The sequence below is a fragment of the Phalangium opilio genome, unplaced genomic scaffold (genome assembly GCF_054372755.1).
Source record: "Phalangium opilio isolate 3A_F unplaced genomic scaffold, DU_Popi_V2 ptg000011l_1, whole genome shotgun sequence".
Lineage (NCBI taxonomy): Eukaryota > Metazoa > Arthropoda > Arachnida > Opiliones > Phalangiidae > Phalangium > Phalangium opilio.
The window spans coordinates 8,640,883-8,659,339 of record NW_028324147.1 but is presented as its reverse complement, the minus strand read 5'-3'; the positions used below and the strand labels follow the sequence as shown (position 1 = coordinate 8,659,339).

The window sequence follows — 18,457 nt, the reverse complement described above, 5'->3', positions numbered from 1 at the left end:
GGCTGGGCCGGGTTTGGTTAATGCTGTAACGGGCCGGGCCGGGCCGGAAAACCAACTATAGCCTCGGGCCGGGTTTCGGACTTTTTCAAAATGCTAAATCCCGGGCCGGGTTCGGGTCAGGCCTGAAAAACTCGACCCGTGCAGGTCTCTGAAAGACACTCTGTTTTAGAATGTTATTTAGGGAGATGAGCTAAAATAATATCCTGTTGAGTGTTGACTAGTACTTTTGAGCTGATAAGAACAAATACTGTGAACAGACTGTCATTAAGCCATAACGTTAAGGGTATTTATGCAACCACAGCCATAAGTTCATAAAATATGTTCCATAAGTTTATCACTGGTTACTGAGAGCTAGTCATAATGTGACGTTGGTGAAAGGTCATAGATTATAGTAAAGCGACGCATGGTCAGGCGCTGTCAAAGGCTTAGTTACGGATTATAATAAGGAAATGGATTTCAAAACCGAGTGTAGCCATCAATTCTCGCTTGTCGTTCTCGAACTAGCTCGAGTCTCTAGCATTACGAAGTATGGGTAGTGTCATATACTTATGGAACATATCTTATAAAGTTATGTTGAAATTTATATTCCTTCTTGATTTACTCTTGGTTTTATACCTTTTAAGAAGAAACTTAAAGTGTGCTTGTAAAAAGTATCGCTACCCCCTAATTTTTTCTTCATTTTACATTGGTTATTTTACTTTGGGGAAAGAATTTTCCTTCCCCCAATGAGTTCAATTTCGTTGAAAGGTTTTAAAACGTAATGCTAAACTAAACCTAGTTTTAAATTGGTCGTTTTCCTTTGTTGATTAAACAGTTTGACGTTCGTGTGGCTAAACGAATGGGACGTTATGAAATTAACCTTTCTGGTCGACGTTGAAATAAAGGTTCTTCGACAAAGCAACGAGAATGGGGTCTCCACTATACACTCCGTACCCGGTTAGTTTACTTTAATCCATTTGTACTAATCATTTTTAAAAGACTCTCTTCCGCAATCATTTCGACATTTGTCTAAACCAATGTTTCCCAAACGTTGTTGTCTTGAGATTTTTAGATCGTTTTAAAATTTTGAAAAAATTATTTTTAAAATAGAGTTCATCGACCAAATTAACATAATATATTACCAAGAAGTGATATCTAGTTTATTAGGGAGAGGTTTAAGATGCCTAAGTATTCGCGGGCCATAGTCCCAGCCCCCTTTTCAAATACAAGGGGGGACGTAAAAGGAGGCCGGGCTATTTCGCCTCTCCTCAGTCGGAAAATACGTAATTTTCCTCATTCGCCTCCCGCTGACGTGAGTTTACAAGAACCAATGAGATGCTGATTGTAATTTAGAGGCGGGGATTAACTCCGGACCTACGTTTTGACTGGCGATAAAGCTGGAAATGTGGCGAATTTATACCTTCTCTCCCTAATAAACTAGATATCACTTCTTGATATTACCATAAGTTTATAAGATATATGACACTAGCTAAACTTCGTAATGCTAGAGACTTACTGAGAGCGTCATTTGTCTAAACCAATATTTGAATTTCCCAACCGTTGTTGTCTTGAGATTTTTACGAAACCACTGATCGGATTTTGCGAAAAAATTAAAAAAAAAAAAATAATACGGTAAAAATTACTGGACTCATTTCGGATCTTTTAGGCCTAATGTCGCCAATTAAGAAAATCCATTAAAAATCAACGCAAATATTTCTTTAGTTTCATTAACATTTTTGACCCTAATTTCTGTGTACAAATACTATCAACGTATTATAATTATAACCCTTCACACTCTCTCTTTAACGGTATCTATTTTCTTGACGTGCCCATTGCCTAGATAGTCAGCAACATTTCCATACATCCGTATTGTGAATAGGTGTAAATTCTTCCACTCCATCCTCCTTGGATTGTCATTATTACTAGAAGTATATAATACTTCTCTTCGAGGGAAGTGTAATTGTAACATGATTCTTTCCAACATCATATTAACATTTGGAGCAAAGTTACTAAACCGGATCACATACGCGATAAATAGTTCCCTCATCATTGCTCTATTAACGCTTAACTATTTGATGGCAAGGCGCATGCGCTTGTGAATTTTTGTCCCACGTCAAGACAATGAAGGTTCGTGGGTTGGCTACTGAGGGTTTAGTACCAAATAGTTATAGAATTCACCCTAGCACGGTATATGCGATGCCCATCTGAAGTTTGATGAGCAGGAGAGCAAACAAAAAGGGTGAGCCCTTATGGGAAGAATCATGTTACATAACTAAAGTATTAAAGCAACAGGCGACTCCATTATCACCCCTAGCATTCTGGCTAACCTTCTGGACACCAATTTTATCTTGCCATAGGCAGGTACCAATCAGACTTAGTGCATTAGGTCTGATTGGTTCCTGCCTTTGGCTTAAAGGGACTGTAAAGAAGGCATCGGCGGGTGGGTAAAAATTATTTGAAATACGTCAGAGGCACGTGACCGAGGAGAGGCGTGGTTCAAAGAAGCTTAGTTCGTTTTATTTCGAAAACTACCACTTCATGGAATTGGTGCTGCAATCTTGCGAAAAACAAGGACTAGATGTTCAGTTCCACTTCATAAGGAGCCTTTGTATCTTGGCATCACGTGATGTCCGTGACGTATTTCAAATAATTTTTACCCACCCGCCGATGCCTTCTTAGCAGTCCCTTTAACTACCCTTTACCAAGCTTAGAAAAGCCCTATTTAAGGGCCAACAACGGAGCCGCGCTTTACTTTAAGATGATACAGAGTGTCATCCTTCTTCTATTATCCCCTTCTGTTATTACCTCAGCGGCACCCACCCAAACATCTAGAGAAAGTTATTTTTACTTCCTTCCGCTAGGGGGTGGGTATACTCTGAATTTGTACGTATTTGTAGCCAAAAAAACAGTGTTTTGGACATCTCGAGTTTCTCAACGAAAAGATCTTTTTTTCTTTCTTTCTTTGTCACTTTTTTCCCGTTGGTCCATCCGCCCCCTTGACTCGAGAAACGTTGATGGGGCGCGCGTAATCAAAGAATCATTAAAGGGGGGCGCGTGCCCCATCCCCTTCAACGTATATCTTCCCACGCTACGTACTTGTATTGAAAATGTTACGTGTTTTTAATGTTAGTTACTGTTTAACTTAATACCGTTATAACGCTAGTCTTAACGTACGTTGAAACCTTACAATGAGGTAAAAAGAAGAGATTCTGACCGAATTCGTTCGCCCCCCCCCCCTGTTTGTAGATACAACGCGCCCGTTTAACTCGCTATAATCGACACTAGACATAAGTTAGTTGAAGTAAATATTAAACGTTCTGTATACTCTGGACTAAGTTGCGATTTTACAGGAATTGTTTCAATTGCCTTTATTCCTATTCAGCGCCACTGACGGAGAGTCTGGAAACTACTCCCATAGAGACTGGGTACCTTACGAAAGTTCGCAGAATCACCGCGTGCAATAACTCGAGCGTCGTGCCATCTGACGGTGATTCTTCGAACTTTCGTAAGGTACCCAGTCTCTATGAGAGTAGTTTCCAGACGGTCCGCTAGTGTCGCTGAATAGGAATAAGACCAGTTACCTGGGAACAATTAAATTACGGTTTAGCACTAACTTATAGTTTGTTAAAGAGACTGTAAAGAAGGCGTCGACGGGTCGGTAGAAATTATTGGAAAGACGTCACATACACATCGTGACGCCATGGTTCAAAGACTCCACATGGAGTGAGACTGGATACCTAGTCCTGGTTTTTCGCGAGTTTGTAGCGCTAATTCCCCAAAATGCTAATCTTTCGAAACAAAACGAACAAAGTTTCTTTGAACCACGCCCCTCCTCTGACACGTACCTCTGACGTATTTCTTATTCATCCGCCGATGTAATTATAATTAACAGTTGTGCTGAATGTAAAAGGCCGTACAAAATTGTAAACAAAATTATTGTTATGTTACCGAATGCTATAAGCTGGTAATTTACTGCATTATTTAGTAAATTATCGGTAATTTACGAATGCAGCTTTTTGTTTTCTTCTCTATCCTTCCAAGTACTCTTTCGTATTTGGTCCTCCATTACTAACCGATAAATTGGGAATTTACATGTATATTCTACATGGTTCTTATTGAACCTGGATAAGTCAGGGGTTTAAAGTTTTTTCCTGATGCTGTAGAAGTCAGCAATTTTCAATATAAAGATTTCGTCCGAACCCTGTTCTATCTACTACTTTGATTTCTTGACTTCTGCTGACTATAGCAGTCCCAATTTGGGATCCAGAATTCTGGAAGTTCTGTATATGTGAAAAGGGACTTTTAGTAGCCCCTCCCCTCACCTTTTTTTTTTCAAGTTTGAGGGTAAAAACTTTTGCCTCTTTGTGTAAGTTTCACTTTCTTTAGATTTCTTTGTAGAGGTGAAAGTTTCTATATTTAGTCTTATGTATTCTTTGAGGTGATTTTAACAGGGGGTGTTCCTCTATCTCTCTTTTGACCCATTTCGAGTTGTTCTCCTCTCACCCTCCTCCCCCTCCCGTAATTAAGGGGACTCAGCCCTGTTCTTCGACCCCTCAAACTAATTTACCGATATTGGCCACGAAATAAGTTTTGAAACTTTAAAAATATTCTTAGTTTTTATTTTTGAACAACGTTTGTTGTTGAAACCTGTTTAAAAAGGTTTCTAAGGAGTTGCTACTTAAAAAATACATATCCTTTTATTGAATGATCTCATTCAACAAAGATAGATTAGCGGATATGTGTTCCTCTTGGTTTATTACCATGAACCCAATAACGTAACCAAGAACGTAAATAATATTTTCTGACCATGAATAAATATGTGACCCAAACAGTTTCTTAGGCCTTGTCAAAAGCAGACGCCACGTTTTTAATAAACACGTGTTCTGACTTCTGAGAGAATTGATGTCAGAGATTGGTATGCCCAGAAGCTCTCTGACTCAAACAGATTCTAGACTGTAGGCATTGTCAAAAGCAGACGCCACGTTTTTAAAGAAACCACGTGTTCGAAGAGACTTGACGTCAGAGATTGCTTAAAAGTACGTGTTCTGACAGAATTGATGCCAGAGATTGGTTTGCGCAGAAGCTTTCGGACTCAAACAACTTCAAATGCCGTTTTCCATTAGCAATCTGCCACCATTGAGCAATAGTAATTTAGACAAAGATGCATTTAATGCAATTTTAAAGCGACTTTCATTCTCAATCCAAGAAAATTACATAATGGAAACGGCATTATGCCTTAGTCATTGTCAAAAGCAGACGCCACATTTTTAAAGAAACCACGTGTTCGAAGAGAATTAACGTCAGAGATTGGTATGCGTAAAAGTTATGCGCAGAAACTCTCTGACCAAAACGGTTACTTAGGCCTAGTCGAAAGCAGACGCCATGTTCTTAAAAAAAACCCACGACATTATATTGCAAATATGTATAGTTTTAAACTAACCCTTGGGACCAGTGGCCACCTAGCGTCCACAATAGTAAACTGCATGGTCGTTAGGGTTAGGACCAGTCCTTCCCTTTAGTTTTCCAATAGATTTGCAATTAATAAACTTTTCCGAAAACTAATATTTAAAAAACTGATCCCCAGGGCTAATAACCCCACTTCGTGAATTTAAAAACTAATCCAATCAATTATTAAACTTTTTTTTTTGTTGACCGCTGTGAATCTGTGCTATTTCCAAGACTAACCACGTGTTTGAAAAGAATTGACGTCAGAGATTGGTATGCGTAACGTCTAACCATTACCTTACGAAATACAAAGTTCTCTATACCGAGAATGTACCAGAGACTCAAGTTATCTCTTTAAGTTCTTAGTTATATTACTAGGTTCTTCGTATTATGTTGAAAATTGAGGTTATGATTCTTAGGGTCCTTTAAAAGCCTATATAGGAAGTGTCCCTGTCTGACCCTAGAACTATTATTGATGGGGTTATCCCTCCCACGGTGTATCGGGAGAGAAAGGAAGTCCATTTGTTCCCGTCACCCTGAAATAACGTTTCCCCCCCACACGTCCCCCCGCACCCCTCCATTTCCATTTTGGTCGCAATGTCCTATATTTCAATGTCCAGCTTGATAGAAAAAAGGGGGGGTTCGAATTCCAGCAGCCTGAATCCAAATCATCGAAATTTTTTAGGCGTTCCACCAATTTTTCACTGACACTAAAACACCGATAATATTATATTGCCTAGTTTTAACCGCCAAAAAATGTCCACCACATTTTAAATCGGTTTTTATGGGGAAGGCGTTTTCGATTATAAGATATAGTTTTTTAACTTTTTAGAATGAAGTCGTGTATCTTGCTTTTTTACATACGTAGTTCGTTCCCTATTATAAAAGGGTGTTTAAAAGTGATGGTTGGACCGAAATAAGTTGGGTTCTATGGGCGATTTTGAGTTGAAAATGTTCTATGACATTTTGCCCTAAGGGCCACCCTAAACAAGTTATGATTAAATTGATTTGCGGACGACCCCTTGTCCCCTTAATTAAATTATCGTTGTCTTGCAGTTGCCTTCTTAAAATTAAGGGGTCATCCGTAAAACAATCCATTCGTAACTTTAAAACGGCATGTCCCTTATGGAAAAATGTCATAGAACATTTTCGACTCAAAATAGACCATAGAATCCACTGTAATTTGGTCCTATCACCCTTCTTGCAGCAAGACCCAGCTTCGTCTTTCTGTTGGTAACGCTCTGACGACGTTCACCTAGCAAAACGCTTTTGTAACTTTTAATATTAATGAAAATTAAATTAATGGCGGTTAAAAGTTTGAGGATGGGAAACGCTCGTGAAAGTATTGTCCCATCGCGTTTATTAACATATATTGTACCATTTTCCCATGATATCTGAAAAAACATAAACATGGTGTGGAAATATCTTGATACGTGTCGTCAAGCGAAAATTTGGGTCTTTATACTACATTTAAAGTGAGGGTGAAGTGGAAAATCAAGTGATTTTTTATCGATTCTTCCACTAATTATAAGAACAGTGTGCATAGTGAAACATTCAGAAAATACCTTCGAATGATCTTAAAAATCAAATTAGGTTCAGATTTTAAGGATAATTTGAAATAAGGACCCCTAACCAACAAGAAGAATCCATCCGCCGCAGGGCTAACTTGCTATAATATAGTAAATCGAGCCGATTATACCAAATTATATTTCTTCAATAGACAGCAATTCAATTTGTAGTGCTCAATATTCAAAAGTTACCGTTTTGCCCCTGGTGGGTCTCTTTACTCATTTTGCCTAAACGTCGGAGTGCAACGCGGTAAACATTTCTACAGGAGCGTATAGCAAATACCTGAAGACGATTCAGCCTATTTTAGCGCTTTCCCTCATGGTTCTTCATTTGACAATAATTCTCTGGAAAGTTTAAATTCTTGTTTCGTTGCTATGAGAGGTATTATATGGGAAATTTTTCCTATGAGAGGTATTATATGGGAAATTTTTCCTATGAGAGGTATTATATGGGAAATTTTTCCTATGAGAGGTATTATATGGGAAATTTTTCCTATGAGAGGTATTATATGGGAAATTTTTCCTATGAGAGGTATTATATGGGAAATTTTTCCTATGAGAGGTATTATATGGGAAATGTTTCCTATGAGAGGTATTATATGGGAAATTTTTCCTATGAGAGGTATTATATGGGAAATTTTTCCTATGAGAGGTATTTTATTGGTAATATCTGCTATGAGGGGTATTGTATTGGCACTTGCTGATATCAGAAACTACTGTTTTTACACAAGCTGAAATACGGCAGTCCGTATCAAGACCTGCGGACAGAGCCCCAATCCGTTCTAATATGACCTATTTTTTATTTTTGTGTTCAGAGGTTTGCGAAGAATGTTTATTGGCGAAGATCGAGGCTGATCAACAAAAAGAGTTGGATTATTCAAACGCCAAAATCTTCGTTCGTCGAGTTTCCAAGTTAGACGCTGACGGAGTGGCCGTTGATCTCGATTTTCCCGAAGACATTTTATCCGAACACACCAGTGGAGATGACGAATTCAATAATGTAAGTTTTATTTTACGAAGATACTCGCAATTAGATCTGTCTGAAGGAGTTGACTTTGGTGTAGAAGTGGTACCAGTTTTAACCATTGGTTTGGTCTGGGTAAAGTAAAGCTCTGCAAACCGGGTAAAATTATGAAACGCAATGCTAAATATGGGCCATGTGTAATGAAGTTGACTCTGGTAAACCCCTTAAAATGATCAGGGATATTGGCAACATTTGATCAGGGATATTGGCAACATTTGATCAGGGATATTGGCAACATTTGATCAGGGATATTGGCAACATTTGATCAGGGATATTGGCAACATTTGATCAGGGATATTGGCAACATTTGATCAGGGATATTGGCAACATTTGATCAGGGATATTGGCAACATTTGATCAGGGATATTGGCAACATTTGATCAGGGATATTGGCAACATTTGATCAGGGATATTGGCAACATTTGATCAGGGATATTGGCAACATTTGATCAGGGATATTGGCAACATTTGATCAGGGATAAGTTGGAAAAGTCCGGGATTTTCAATTTGATTCTGATTGTTTGAAATCGGAAATCTCTTTTTGTGTTTTGTAAGTAAAATATTTTTTTTTTCGTGGATTTCTTATAGTATAAGAGAATTAATGAATAGTTTTAGACATTTTAAGAAAATGTTTTACAATTTCCACAAGAAATTTTCCCGGGGGCTTTTTAAATTAATTTTCATTTTCCGCAAGATTTTTTAAAGGGGTAGTATAGCATCCAGTTCCTAGCAATCGAAAATATAAAAAATCTCGTAAATATATTTATTATCTGTATTTCTTTCTTGTTTTGATTAACGTATTTAAATTTAGAGAATAATCTTGGTTTATAGCACACTCTATTTTATTTTTCCACGCTCGGCAGCCAATCACGAGGTCAGACTTCGAAATCTTCCAAGTCTATAAGCAGGGTTGGCAAAAATCCGGCAAAAACTAGTTTTTGCCGGGACACGTGGCAAAAAGTGGAAAAAACCGGCAAAAACGGAAAAAACCGGCAAAAAGTGGCAAAAACCTTGAAATGATAATTGGAAATGCTAACTTTGGCTTTGTATTTGTCATTCGTGTAATTATATATCTTCAGACAGCTAATATGTCTCAATCTTAATCAGTTTTATAAAATTTATTGTGTTTTAAACGTTCGAGCTAAATCCACTTTAAACTTACAACTTATGAAATTTTGCTCACATTCCAAAGATCCTGGTTGCTTCGCATTTGATAACTAAACAATAATTTTTAAGCAGTTTCTATCTTCAATCTGTTTCGAAAACTCAAAATTAGCGAGTTGAAAAAAATAGTGTTGAGCGAAAAATAAGGACTGATTTTTCATTTATTTGTATAACAAAGCCAAAACGTTCTTTGCCACGCGGTTTTTTCTCCATTTTATACTGAGAATGTAACCCACATCATAAGCTTATACAATTATGGTAGAATTTTGGTCGTTTTATTTTCATTTCAAATGCGAATTTTTTTTATTTTTAAAAAGTGGAAAAAACCGCGGCAAAAAGGTTTTTGCCGCGCGGTTTTTACCTGGAAAAAACCAGGTGGAAAAAACCGCGACAAAAACTAGTTTTTGCCGCCCGGTTTTTTCCAGGTAAAAACCGCGGTTTTTTCCACCCCTGGCAAAAACGTGCCAACCCTGTCTATAAGTGAATTCAAAAACCCATAGTTGTAGCACGAACTGACTATGCTCCATTGGCTATTTCCAATATCCGGTTTGAATGCCAAACTTATGTCACTACCGCTGAAAATCAAACTTAAGATTTGTTGGCCTCTAAAAAACAAATTCATTTAATTATAACGAGATAACCACTGCAGTTCTTCTCAAAAGGATTTGGAAAGATTATTATTTTTTCAAATCCCACAGAACTACTGTCCCTTTTAAGAACAGTTTTCACTAATGATCTTTTCTAAACGTTTTCTGTATTATTCAAAACTATCTCAGAACATTTTCCTTAACAAGAGATTAATAACGTTTTTACCTGGAGAAGGTAGAAATTATTACCCTCTTTTAGTTTTAAACCTTAGAGGCTTTTTTCTATCTAAAATATTGTTTTCCTCAAAAATGTAAAATGTGACAAACAACGGGCTTTTATTACTTTAATAACATTGCAGTGAAACGATTTAAATACCAAAGATAAATAGGTTAATTTAATAATAAATTATAGCGGGAATTCGTAGATTTCTTCTACTTGGAATATTAACAGGTCATTTTCTCTGCTTGTCTGCTTGATTTAAAGGGGAGGCACCCCTGACGTCATGCATAATGTATTTGAACTTATAAACCACGTGATATTGACTTAGCTAGCGACCTGAGCTGAGATTTCTACGTTAAATAAGAATGTAAACAAATTCTCGTTGAGTCGTGTGTTCGAGTAAATCTAGGGTCGACGGTTGTTATATATATGTGAATAGCCAATGAAACGCTAGGAAGGAGAAACGCGCTGTTTAACAAAGTTTTAAGTCCCTCCCCATAACTTCAATCAGATATTACTATTTGGTCTTTTCACGAAACCTTCTAATAGGTACACAGTTTTAATTAAAGCAGGGATAGATTTAATTTTTAGAAGTAGGAATGGAGAACAGGGTAATCTGGGCGCGCGTCAAAGTCACGGACCCCCTTCCCTCGGACGAAGGGGGGATAAAAGAGGAGGCGAGTCGTAGCGACAGAGGTAAAAAGGAATTACGTATTTTTCGCCGTCCCCGTCAGCAACGTCATCAATACGTAGTTCAAGTGAGCCGATAAGATAATTTAAACTTTTCGTTACGTGTTGGAGGGAGGGGCTCTATACTGGGTGGTCTATGAGTCGGACTGAAGTAAATACTAACCGTTCTCCATTCCTACTTCTAAAATTAAATCTATCCCCGATTTAAGAGATAATTAACGTAAGCTTTTCATGTTACAGGTGATTGTTCCTAAAAAGGCCCGGTTGTCGAGCTTGGAAAGTCAAGATGTCAGTATTGCACCGATGGAATTGTGCCGGGACAAGCAATTAGAGAACTCCTCTACCGTCCCTTCAGTTACGCCGATGGTGGAAGGCGTCATAACAACGCCTGTTTCCACGCTGATCAAGAACGGCACCGTCCGCAACGGTTCTACCTTCAACGAAATGCGTCGAAGCAGCAGGCGAAGACGAACCAGAGGCGAGAAAGAAATGTACGTCTCGTCTTCGCAATCCCTCAAGGATCTCAAAGTCCAGGTAATGCTTGATACATTTCGTTACGATTGAGTACTAACAGAAGGGGATAATAGAAGAAGGATGACACTCTGTATCCTCTTAATACTTCAGTTATGAAACGTCATTCTTCCCTGGCTCACCCTTTAAGTTTGCTTTCCCGCTCATCAAACTACAAATGGGCATCGCACCGTAAGATGAATTCTATAATTGTTTGACGTTAAATCCCCAGCTATCAACCCACAAACCTTGTCTTGACGAGGGACAAAAATCCGCACACGCGTTTTGCCAAATATTTAAGCGCTAATAGAGAAATGATGAGGGAACTATTTATTGTGTATGTGATTCTGTTTAGTAACCTTGCTCTAAATGTTCCGATGTTGGGAAGAATGACGTTACACTTACCCCGCTTTGTGGTACACTTCTCTCGAAGAGAGGTATTATATACTTCTGGTACTAACTAATCTACATCGAGCTATTTTACTATGGATCTTATGACCAAACCAGCATCAAAGGCACACCGTGTTGCCACTAGGCACATTTTTATTACCTTTTGAGCCGCCATTTTGAAAATGCAAATTGAACCCCAAAAGATATAATTGCCTTTTTTAAGAAATATTTTTCCAATCATGAAAAAATGACTGCCAGAAATGTAACTTGCACCTTTTTATGGGAAAAAATCCGGCTTTTGGGGTTCGATTTGCCGCCATCTTTTAAAATGGCGACCGAAGATAAAAATTATATAGAAATAGCATAAATTAAATACCAATACAATGCAGGAAGGTGTTTTCGACCTTTCAGGCCTCGTTGTCTTTAGTTTTCACTGTGAAGTAATGGGGTTTGCAGAATATACAACTTTATGTGTCCGCTCTTGTTAAATTTGTTGGGTATTGTTGTGACTAGATGACTTAATTCATCAAAAGAATTGCCAAGACATTATCGGTGATTCGTTTTTTTAGTATTTTTACTAATCTAGTTCGAGTTTAAAAGTTGGCTCACCTGAGAGATGATTTAGTTTGGAAAAAAGTGGTCTTTGATTCGTCCGAAATGATATACCCTTTAGATCGCCTGAGTCACAGTGTGACTTTGAATGCTTTATAAAACGAATATTTAAATCGAGATGAGAGCGGTGCGAACGTAATTTTATGGTCACTAGGCTTCCTTTTTGAAAAATGCGCTTTGATGAATTTGATTTTTTTCGTGTTGAAAGTGAAGAAGCCATGTTATTTTTTAAAGCCCTAAAATTTGTAAATTTTCTCTTCCCAATCTGATGAAGTATGTCTTTTTATTCCTGCAGATTATGAAGGAATTTTCCGTGGCGCCTTTCGACCAACACCTGACTTTTAATGGTAAAGCCCTTCGTGATAACCAAGCTACCTTAGCCAGTCTCCGAGTGAAACCTGGATCCCTCATTCTACTCAAGGTAGGACCTCTCGTCTTTTAGTTAGTCTTGGTTAAATGGAGTGTCAGTTTAGCCGTAACATGAGTAAATTGAGCAGGAATATGGGAGCTGAAACTGACATCCCTGGTTAGCAAACATGGAGACCGTTATATTGTTAACAATGTCTCATGATGCCAGCTGGGCATGAAATAGTTAAGATTACTTCAAAGAAGTGTGGAAAAAACCTGTAGCTGGAATAAACCTGCAAATATGTGGGGGAAAAAACCTGCGAATATGTGGGGGGGGGGGGAAATCTGCAAATATGTGGGGGGGGGGAAATCTGCAAATATGTGGGGGAAAAAATCTGCAAATATGTGGGGGGAAAATCGGCCAATATGTGGGGGGGAATCTGCAAATATGTGGGGGGGAATCTGCAAATATGTGGGGGGAATCTGCAAATATGTGGGGGAATCTGCAAATATGTGGGGGGGGGAATCTGCAAATATGGGGGGGGAATCTGCAAATATGTGGGGGGGAATCTGCAAATATGTGGGGGGGGAATCTGCAAATATGTGGGGGGGAATCTGCAAATATGTGGGGGGGAATCTGCAAATATGTGGGGGGGGAATCTGCAAATATGTGGGGGGGAATCTGCAAATATGTGGGGGGGGGGGAATCTGCATATATGTGGGGGGGAATCTGCAAATATGTGGGGGGGGAATCTGCAAATATGTGGGGGGAAAACCTGCAAATATTTAGTGAAAACCCTGCAACTGTGTGGGGTAAAACTTGCAAATGTGTGGGAAGAAAAAAAAATTGTAAATTTCAGGGATATTGGTTTTTCAAAACTTGTATAAACCGAAATTTTAGAGAGACATTTTATTATCGCAGGAACTTCCGACTCAATCATGTTAGTCTTTTAGTCCTTCGAACGAGAGTTAATGTAGGTATAGAAACACAATGAGATGCACTTCCTTGAAACTGTTTTTACCAAAATACCAAATAAGTAAAAATGAATGCGAAGTTTCTTCCTGGAAGTTGTTGGTATGATTGGATGAAAGGAAAACGCGATTATCCATTTAGAATGGCATTGTAAGGGAAGCCGAAACTTAAAGAATGGTAGATTTTGACTGAGTAAATATTTTGGGAATATTGAAAGAGGTGAAATACATTAAGTTTGCCGATCATCAAAGTTTGGGTTTTTTGCCGTTCGAGATAAAACTTCCTGACGTTGCTAAATTTTACCACGCGGGGGTACTTTAAGACGCCATAATCCGAAGCACAGAGGCTGAAGTCACCACGTGGTGACGTTTCCCCACCATTTTGCCGCTGTGTGTATAGAAAATAATTCGGTATTGTTACAGTTGCTGTTCGGATTCTGTTTATGGAGAACGGTTAGTATTTACTTCAGTCCGACTCGTAGCCCAGTATAGAACCCCTCCCTCCAACACGTAACGAAAAGTTTAAATTATCTTATTGGTTCACTTAAACTACGTTTTGATGACGTTGCTGTCGTGGACGGCGAAAAAGACTTAATTCATTTTTACCTCTGTCGCTATGACCGGTCACTTCTTTTATACCCCCCCCCCCTCGTCCGGGGCAAGGGGGTCCGGGACTTTGACGTGCTCCCAGATTACTCTTTTCGGCATTCCTACATCTAAAATAAAATCTATCACTGGCTTGATGCAATAGAAGTCATGAAACGTTGTTTGGGCATTGATGTTGTTAGGGTTCAGTAACGAGGTTTTTATCCTTATCCTTATCCTTTAGTTGAGTGTTCCCTGTTTGGGTTGTTCTTTATCCCCTTTGGGGTCCTCAAGGCCCTTTTAATATAGACAACGACGGACGGACCGACGACGTCTTTTGTTAATTAAAAGCCGCTATTCCCGCGGCTTTAAGATATATATATTTAGCCGCTGAAGCTAATTCAAATTCGCAAAGTCGTTTTCTGCCAATAATGAATAATCTGCGTGACTCTTCCGAGCGCGCTTGAGACTTCTTCCTTCACATTTCATTTTGTTTCTGTCATCCCCGATATTTTTCCGAGAAATTAATAAGAGATCAAAGAGAGTCGAGACGACGGCATTTTCTTAATTACTACACCACTCCGCTCGTCCTATCTTAAACCCAAAAAAATTGTGCCTTTTCTCAGATGTTTCTAGTTTATCTCTATCTCTCCGTGTTTGCGGAATCCCCGCGGCCAACAATTAACTCGGAGATTCTGGTCCACAGACCAAAAATTGTCCCTTTCTTCCCTCGAGTGGCACGCAGCAACAACCCCAAAGGGTTGGGGGAGGGAACAGCATGCGTTTTTTAATTGATTTCAACCCCCCTTTGTTTTTCAATTAACGCTTCCGTTTCGCCCAAAGGTAAAAATTTTACGGATAATTCTTGAGAAATCTGAAGCTGTGAAAAAGCAAGTTACGGTTTGGGTGTTATGGTATCTAATTTTCTATATTGAAGTTGAAGTTGTATCAGAAGGGGATATGAAGTTGTATCAGAAGAGGATATGAAGTTGTATCAGAAGAGGATAGCTAATAGAAGAAGGATGGCACTCTGTATCCTCTTATTACTTTAGTTATGTAACATGATTCTTCCTAGGCATACCTCCTTTTTGTTTGTTCTCATGCTTAACAAGCTTCAGATGGGCATCGCACCGTGCTAGGGTGAATTCTATAACTGTTTGATACTAAATCCTCAGCAATCAACACACAAACATTAATTGTCTTGGCTTGGGACAAAATCACAAAAATGCACAAGCGCATGCGCCTTGGCAAATTGTTAAGCGCTATTAGAGTACTGATGAGGGAACTATTTATCGCGTATGGGATTCGGTTTAGTAACCTTGTGTACTCCAAATGTAAAATGATGTTGGGAAGAATCATGTTACGATTACACCGCTTACGATTACCCTCCAACACGTAACGAAAATTTTACAAAGTCGGAAGGGACTTTGACGCGCGCCCACATTACTCTGTTCTCCATTCCTGCTACTAAAATTACATCTATCCCTGGTTCTACCGAGGCCATAAAGAAGGTTTATGACATTTCTGGCAGCCATTTTTCAAGATGGTGGTAGATTGTAAAATAATTCTTAGTTCGTGAATTACTACTCAGCAGTAACGTCCCTGCAAAAGCTTAGGCTTTAGGTAAAGCGGTTTGAGCTGGGCGTTCATCATGTCAGTCAGTCAGCCAGGACTTTGACGTATATGTCAGGCCATAGCCTACTAGATCATAACCGCTCCATTTTACCTCTTTTCTCTCTGTTTCCACCGATTTCATTATTGTTTCATGTATTTATTGATATCTATAGCTTATAGACGGACATTACGACTTTTTCGGTTGTATAAGCCGCCATCTTTTAAAATGGCGCCCTGAAAGTTAACGTGTAACGTTTAGGTTTTGTTCTGCTAGTTGTGTATAATAGTAAACTTCTGATATTATTAGTTTTGATATTAAATCCTTCAATGGCGTTGGCGTCGGAATCGTTGACCCACAAAAAAGATGGTTGACCCCCAAAATATGTTGCGCCCACTCTTCCTGCACGCTCTGCTCGCTCCAAGATAGTCTGATTTCACCCGAAGAATGTACCAGAGATGAAAGTCTGTCGGCGTTTTCTAAACAAATTAGCCTTGATAGAAACTGCGAGTGAAAAACTCCGAAACATTTTTTAGCGAAACGCGATAGACGTTAAAAGGATCGAGTTGCGCTTAAATACTGTCCCCCGTTTCAGACCGAAAATGCTACGCTCTTCAACCACGGTGTGCCCCATTTCCCCTTTATACTGTCAGGGATCTTTGAAGTGTGGTTAAGGAAGGACTCCGAGGCAATGGGAGGGTTTCCGTAAAGGATCTGGAGATGGCGTTAGCAATCACGAATTTAAATGAATGGACAAACTTTAGATATAAAGTAAAAAGTTTGGTTGGGATTGGTTGAATTCTCACACACAGGCTGTGAGAGTGGTAGGGGTAATGGGTTCTGGCTAGCAGACGATACTAAACCAATGGCGGCACAGTAGTCCTCTTTTATAAGACAAATGCTAATTATTTTGTAATGAGAGATCATTTTTTTTATGTTTTTCCTTTTATATTTTGAAAAAGACCGTTATTTTAAGGTATATTGTGTAGAAACTTGATCTTTTCCATTAACAAAAACTTTGATGCGAAAATGCTAAGTTCCGTTACGGTTAGGGATCTTTGAAGTATGGTTAAAGGAACCCTGTATGTTAAAGCCATGGAAATATTTACGTAAATGATTCAGAAATGACGTTAGCAATCACAAAGTTAAAAAATTAGAAAAACAAATAGATTTAAGATTTGATGCCAAAGTTTTTCCCTTTTAAATGTCCTCGTCAATCTCGTGTAAAATTTATCAAAAAGACCTTAATTTCAAGTTCTTAATGAACCAAGATTTTATAATTTAAAAGGATAATTATGTTGGAAAAGTGTTTTAACACTTGATTAGAGCTCTTAATGCATGCATTTACCAAAGTTTTTGCAGTTAATTATGTTCGGAATTAGATTTAACTCTAGAATTTTCATAACGCTGGGTTCGTGCGGGATTTGGAAAGTGTAGGAAATTACTAGGAATAAATCAGGGATTTAAAGATTTTTTTCTAAAAGGTTAGAAATTTCGTTTGGTATATCAAACCGTGCTTCGAGCAATGCTAATTATGGGCCAGGTATCATGAAATACCTTTAAATGGTCCATAATATTGGCAATATTTGATCAGAGATAAGCCAGAAATGTCAGGAATTTCCAATATAAAATTTTCGTCCTAAATTTCAAATTATTTAAACAAAACATTTTGCTTGCATTTATGAATATTTTATAGGCGCTAAATCAATCCAACTTCATTTAACCCTTTATGGCCATTTTATATTTAATTCCATTTATCTTTGCGAAGCGTCCGTTTTGATTTACAATACGTATAAAATCGGTGTTCCATAACCATTCCTTCAAAGAACCTCGATACGGATATTCAAATATTATATCTTCATTGTCGTAGAAATCTCCAGTTGATATGAAATAAGGTCTCTTAGTGAAGGGGGAGGTGTAGAGAAACCGCACCGCATCTTTCAGCGCTTGCAAACTTGGTCACAACCACAGAATGGACCAAAATACCGAAAGATAGATATTTTAACAAGGCCGAAATGCTTTAATTTTTAATTCTTCTAAGGTTGAATATACGGTATAGGCACCACCATCCCGCCGCCTGTTTTAGGCAAAGTTGGTTCCTCCTTTTGACCTTTATCCTCTCTCTCCTCTCCGTGTCTCGAATGAAATGTAAAGGCGTTCAAATTGAAAACACATGGCTCTAGAAAATGTATATATTCATTCCGTTGGCTTGATTGGAGTGCGTGGTATGATGGTATTATACGCGTTGTGGCGAAATATACAAGGGGATATAGTTTAAATTTACTTGTTGAATGGTCTCGAGAAGATGTTGGTATGGGGGAGGAAGAAGCTTTTATATTAAGGCGTTATTTGATGCGATCAACCACGCTACTTTCAAAGATTTGAATTGTCTCATTGATATCTCGGCGACAGACTGTTCTCGTAATGATTCGCTGGCCCATCACGACCAACTAACAAACAAAACATTTCTAAAACCTTCCTCTAGTGTTACCAAAAGATCATAGATAGAAACCAAAAGTATACAGCACTTGGAAATACCCCTATTGGACATCTAGTACCATCTGACCGATTCGTCCAATAGGGGTACTTCCCAGTGCTTCGCGGGAAAGCCTAACGCATAGTGTCCATTAATTGCTCGTATCTTCTTTAATATTGTAGCAGGGATAGATGTAATTTTAGAAGCAGGAATGGAGAACGGTTAGTATTTACTTCAGTCTGAATGATAACCCAGTATAGAGCCCCTCCCTCCAA

General features: G+C 38.5%; 1 protein-coding gene across 2 annotated transcripts in view; it reads left to right on the top strand.

Moving 5' to 3' along the window:
• Nucleotides 1-18,457, top strand: part of LOC149710215 (ubiquitin carboxyl-terminal hydrolase 48-like) — an 80,198-nt gene that overhangs the window by 27,917 nt on the left and 33,824 nt on the right. For both annotated transcript variants that reach the window (XM_089860420.1, XM_089860417.1), the window contains exons 13-16: nt 815-936; nt 7,808-7,992; nt 10,918-11,211; nt 12,485-12,610. In XM_089860420.1, the coding sequence (XP_089716546.1) occupies nt 815-936; nt 7,808-7,992; nt 10,918-11,211; nt 12,485-12,610 (727 nt within the window). The remainder of the gene's footprint in view (nt 1-814; nt 937-7,807; nt 7,993-10,917; nt 11,212-12,484; nt 12,611-18,457) is intronic.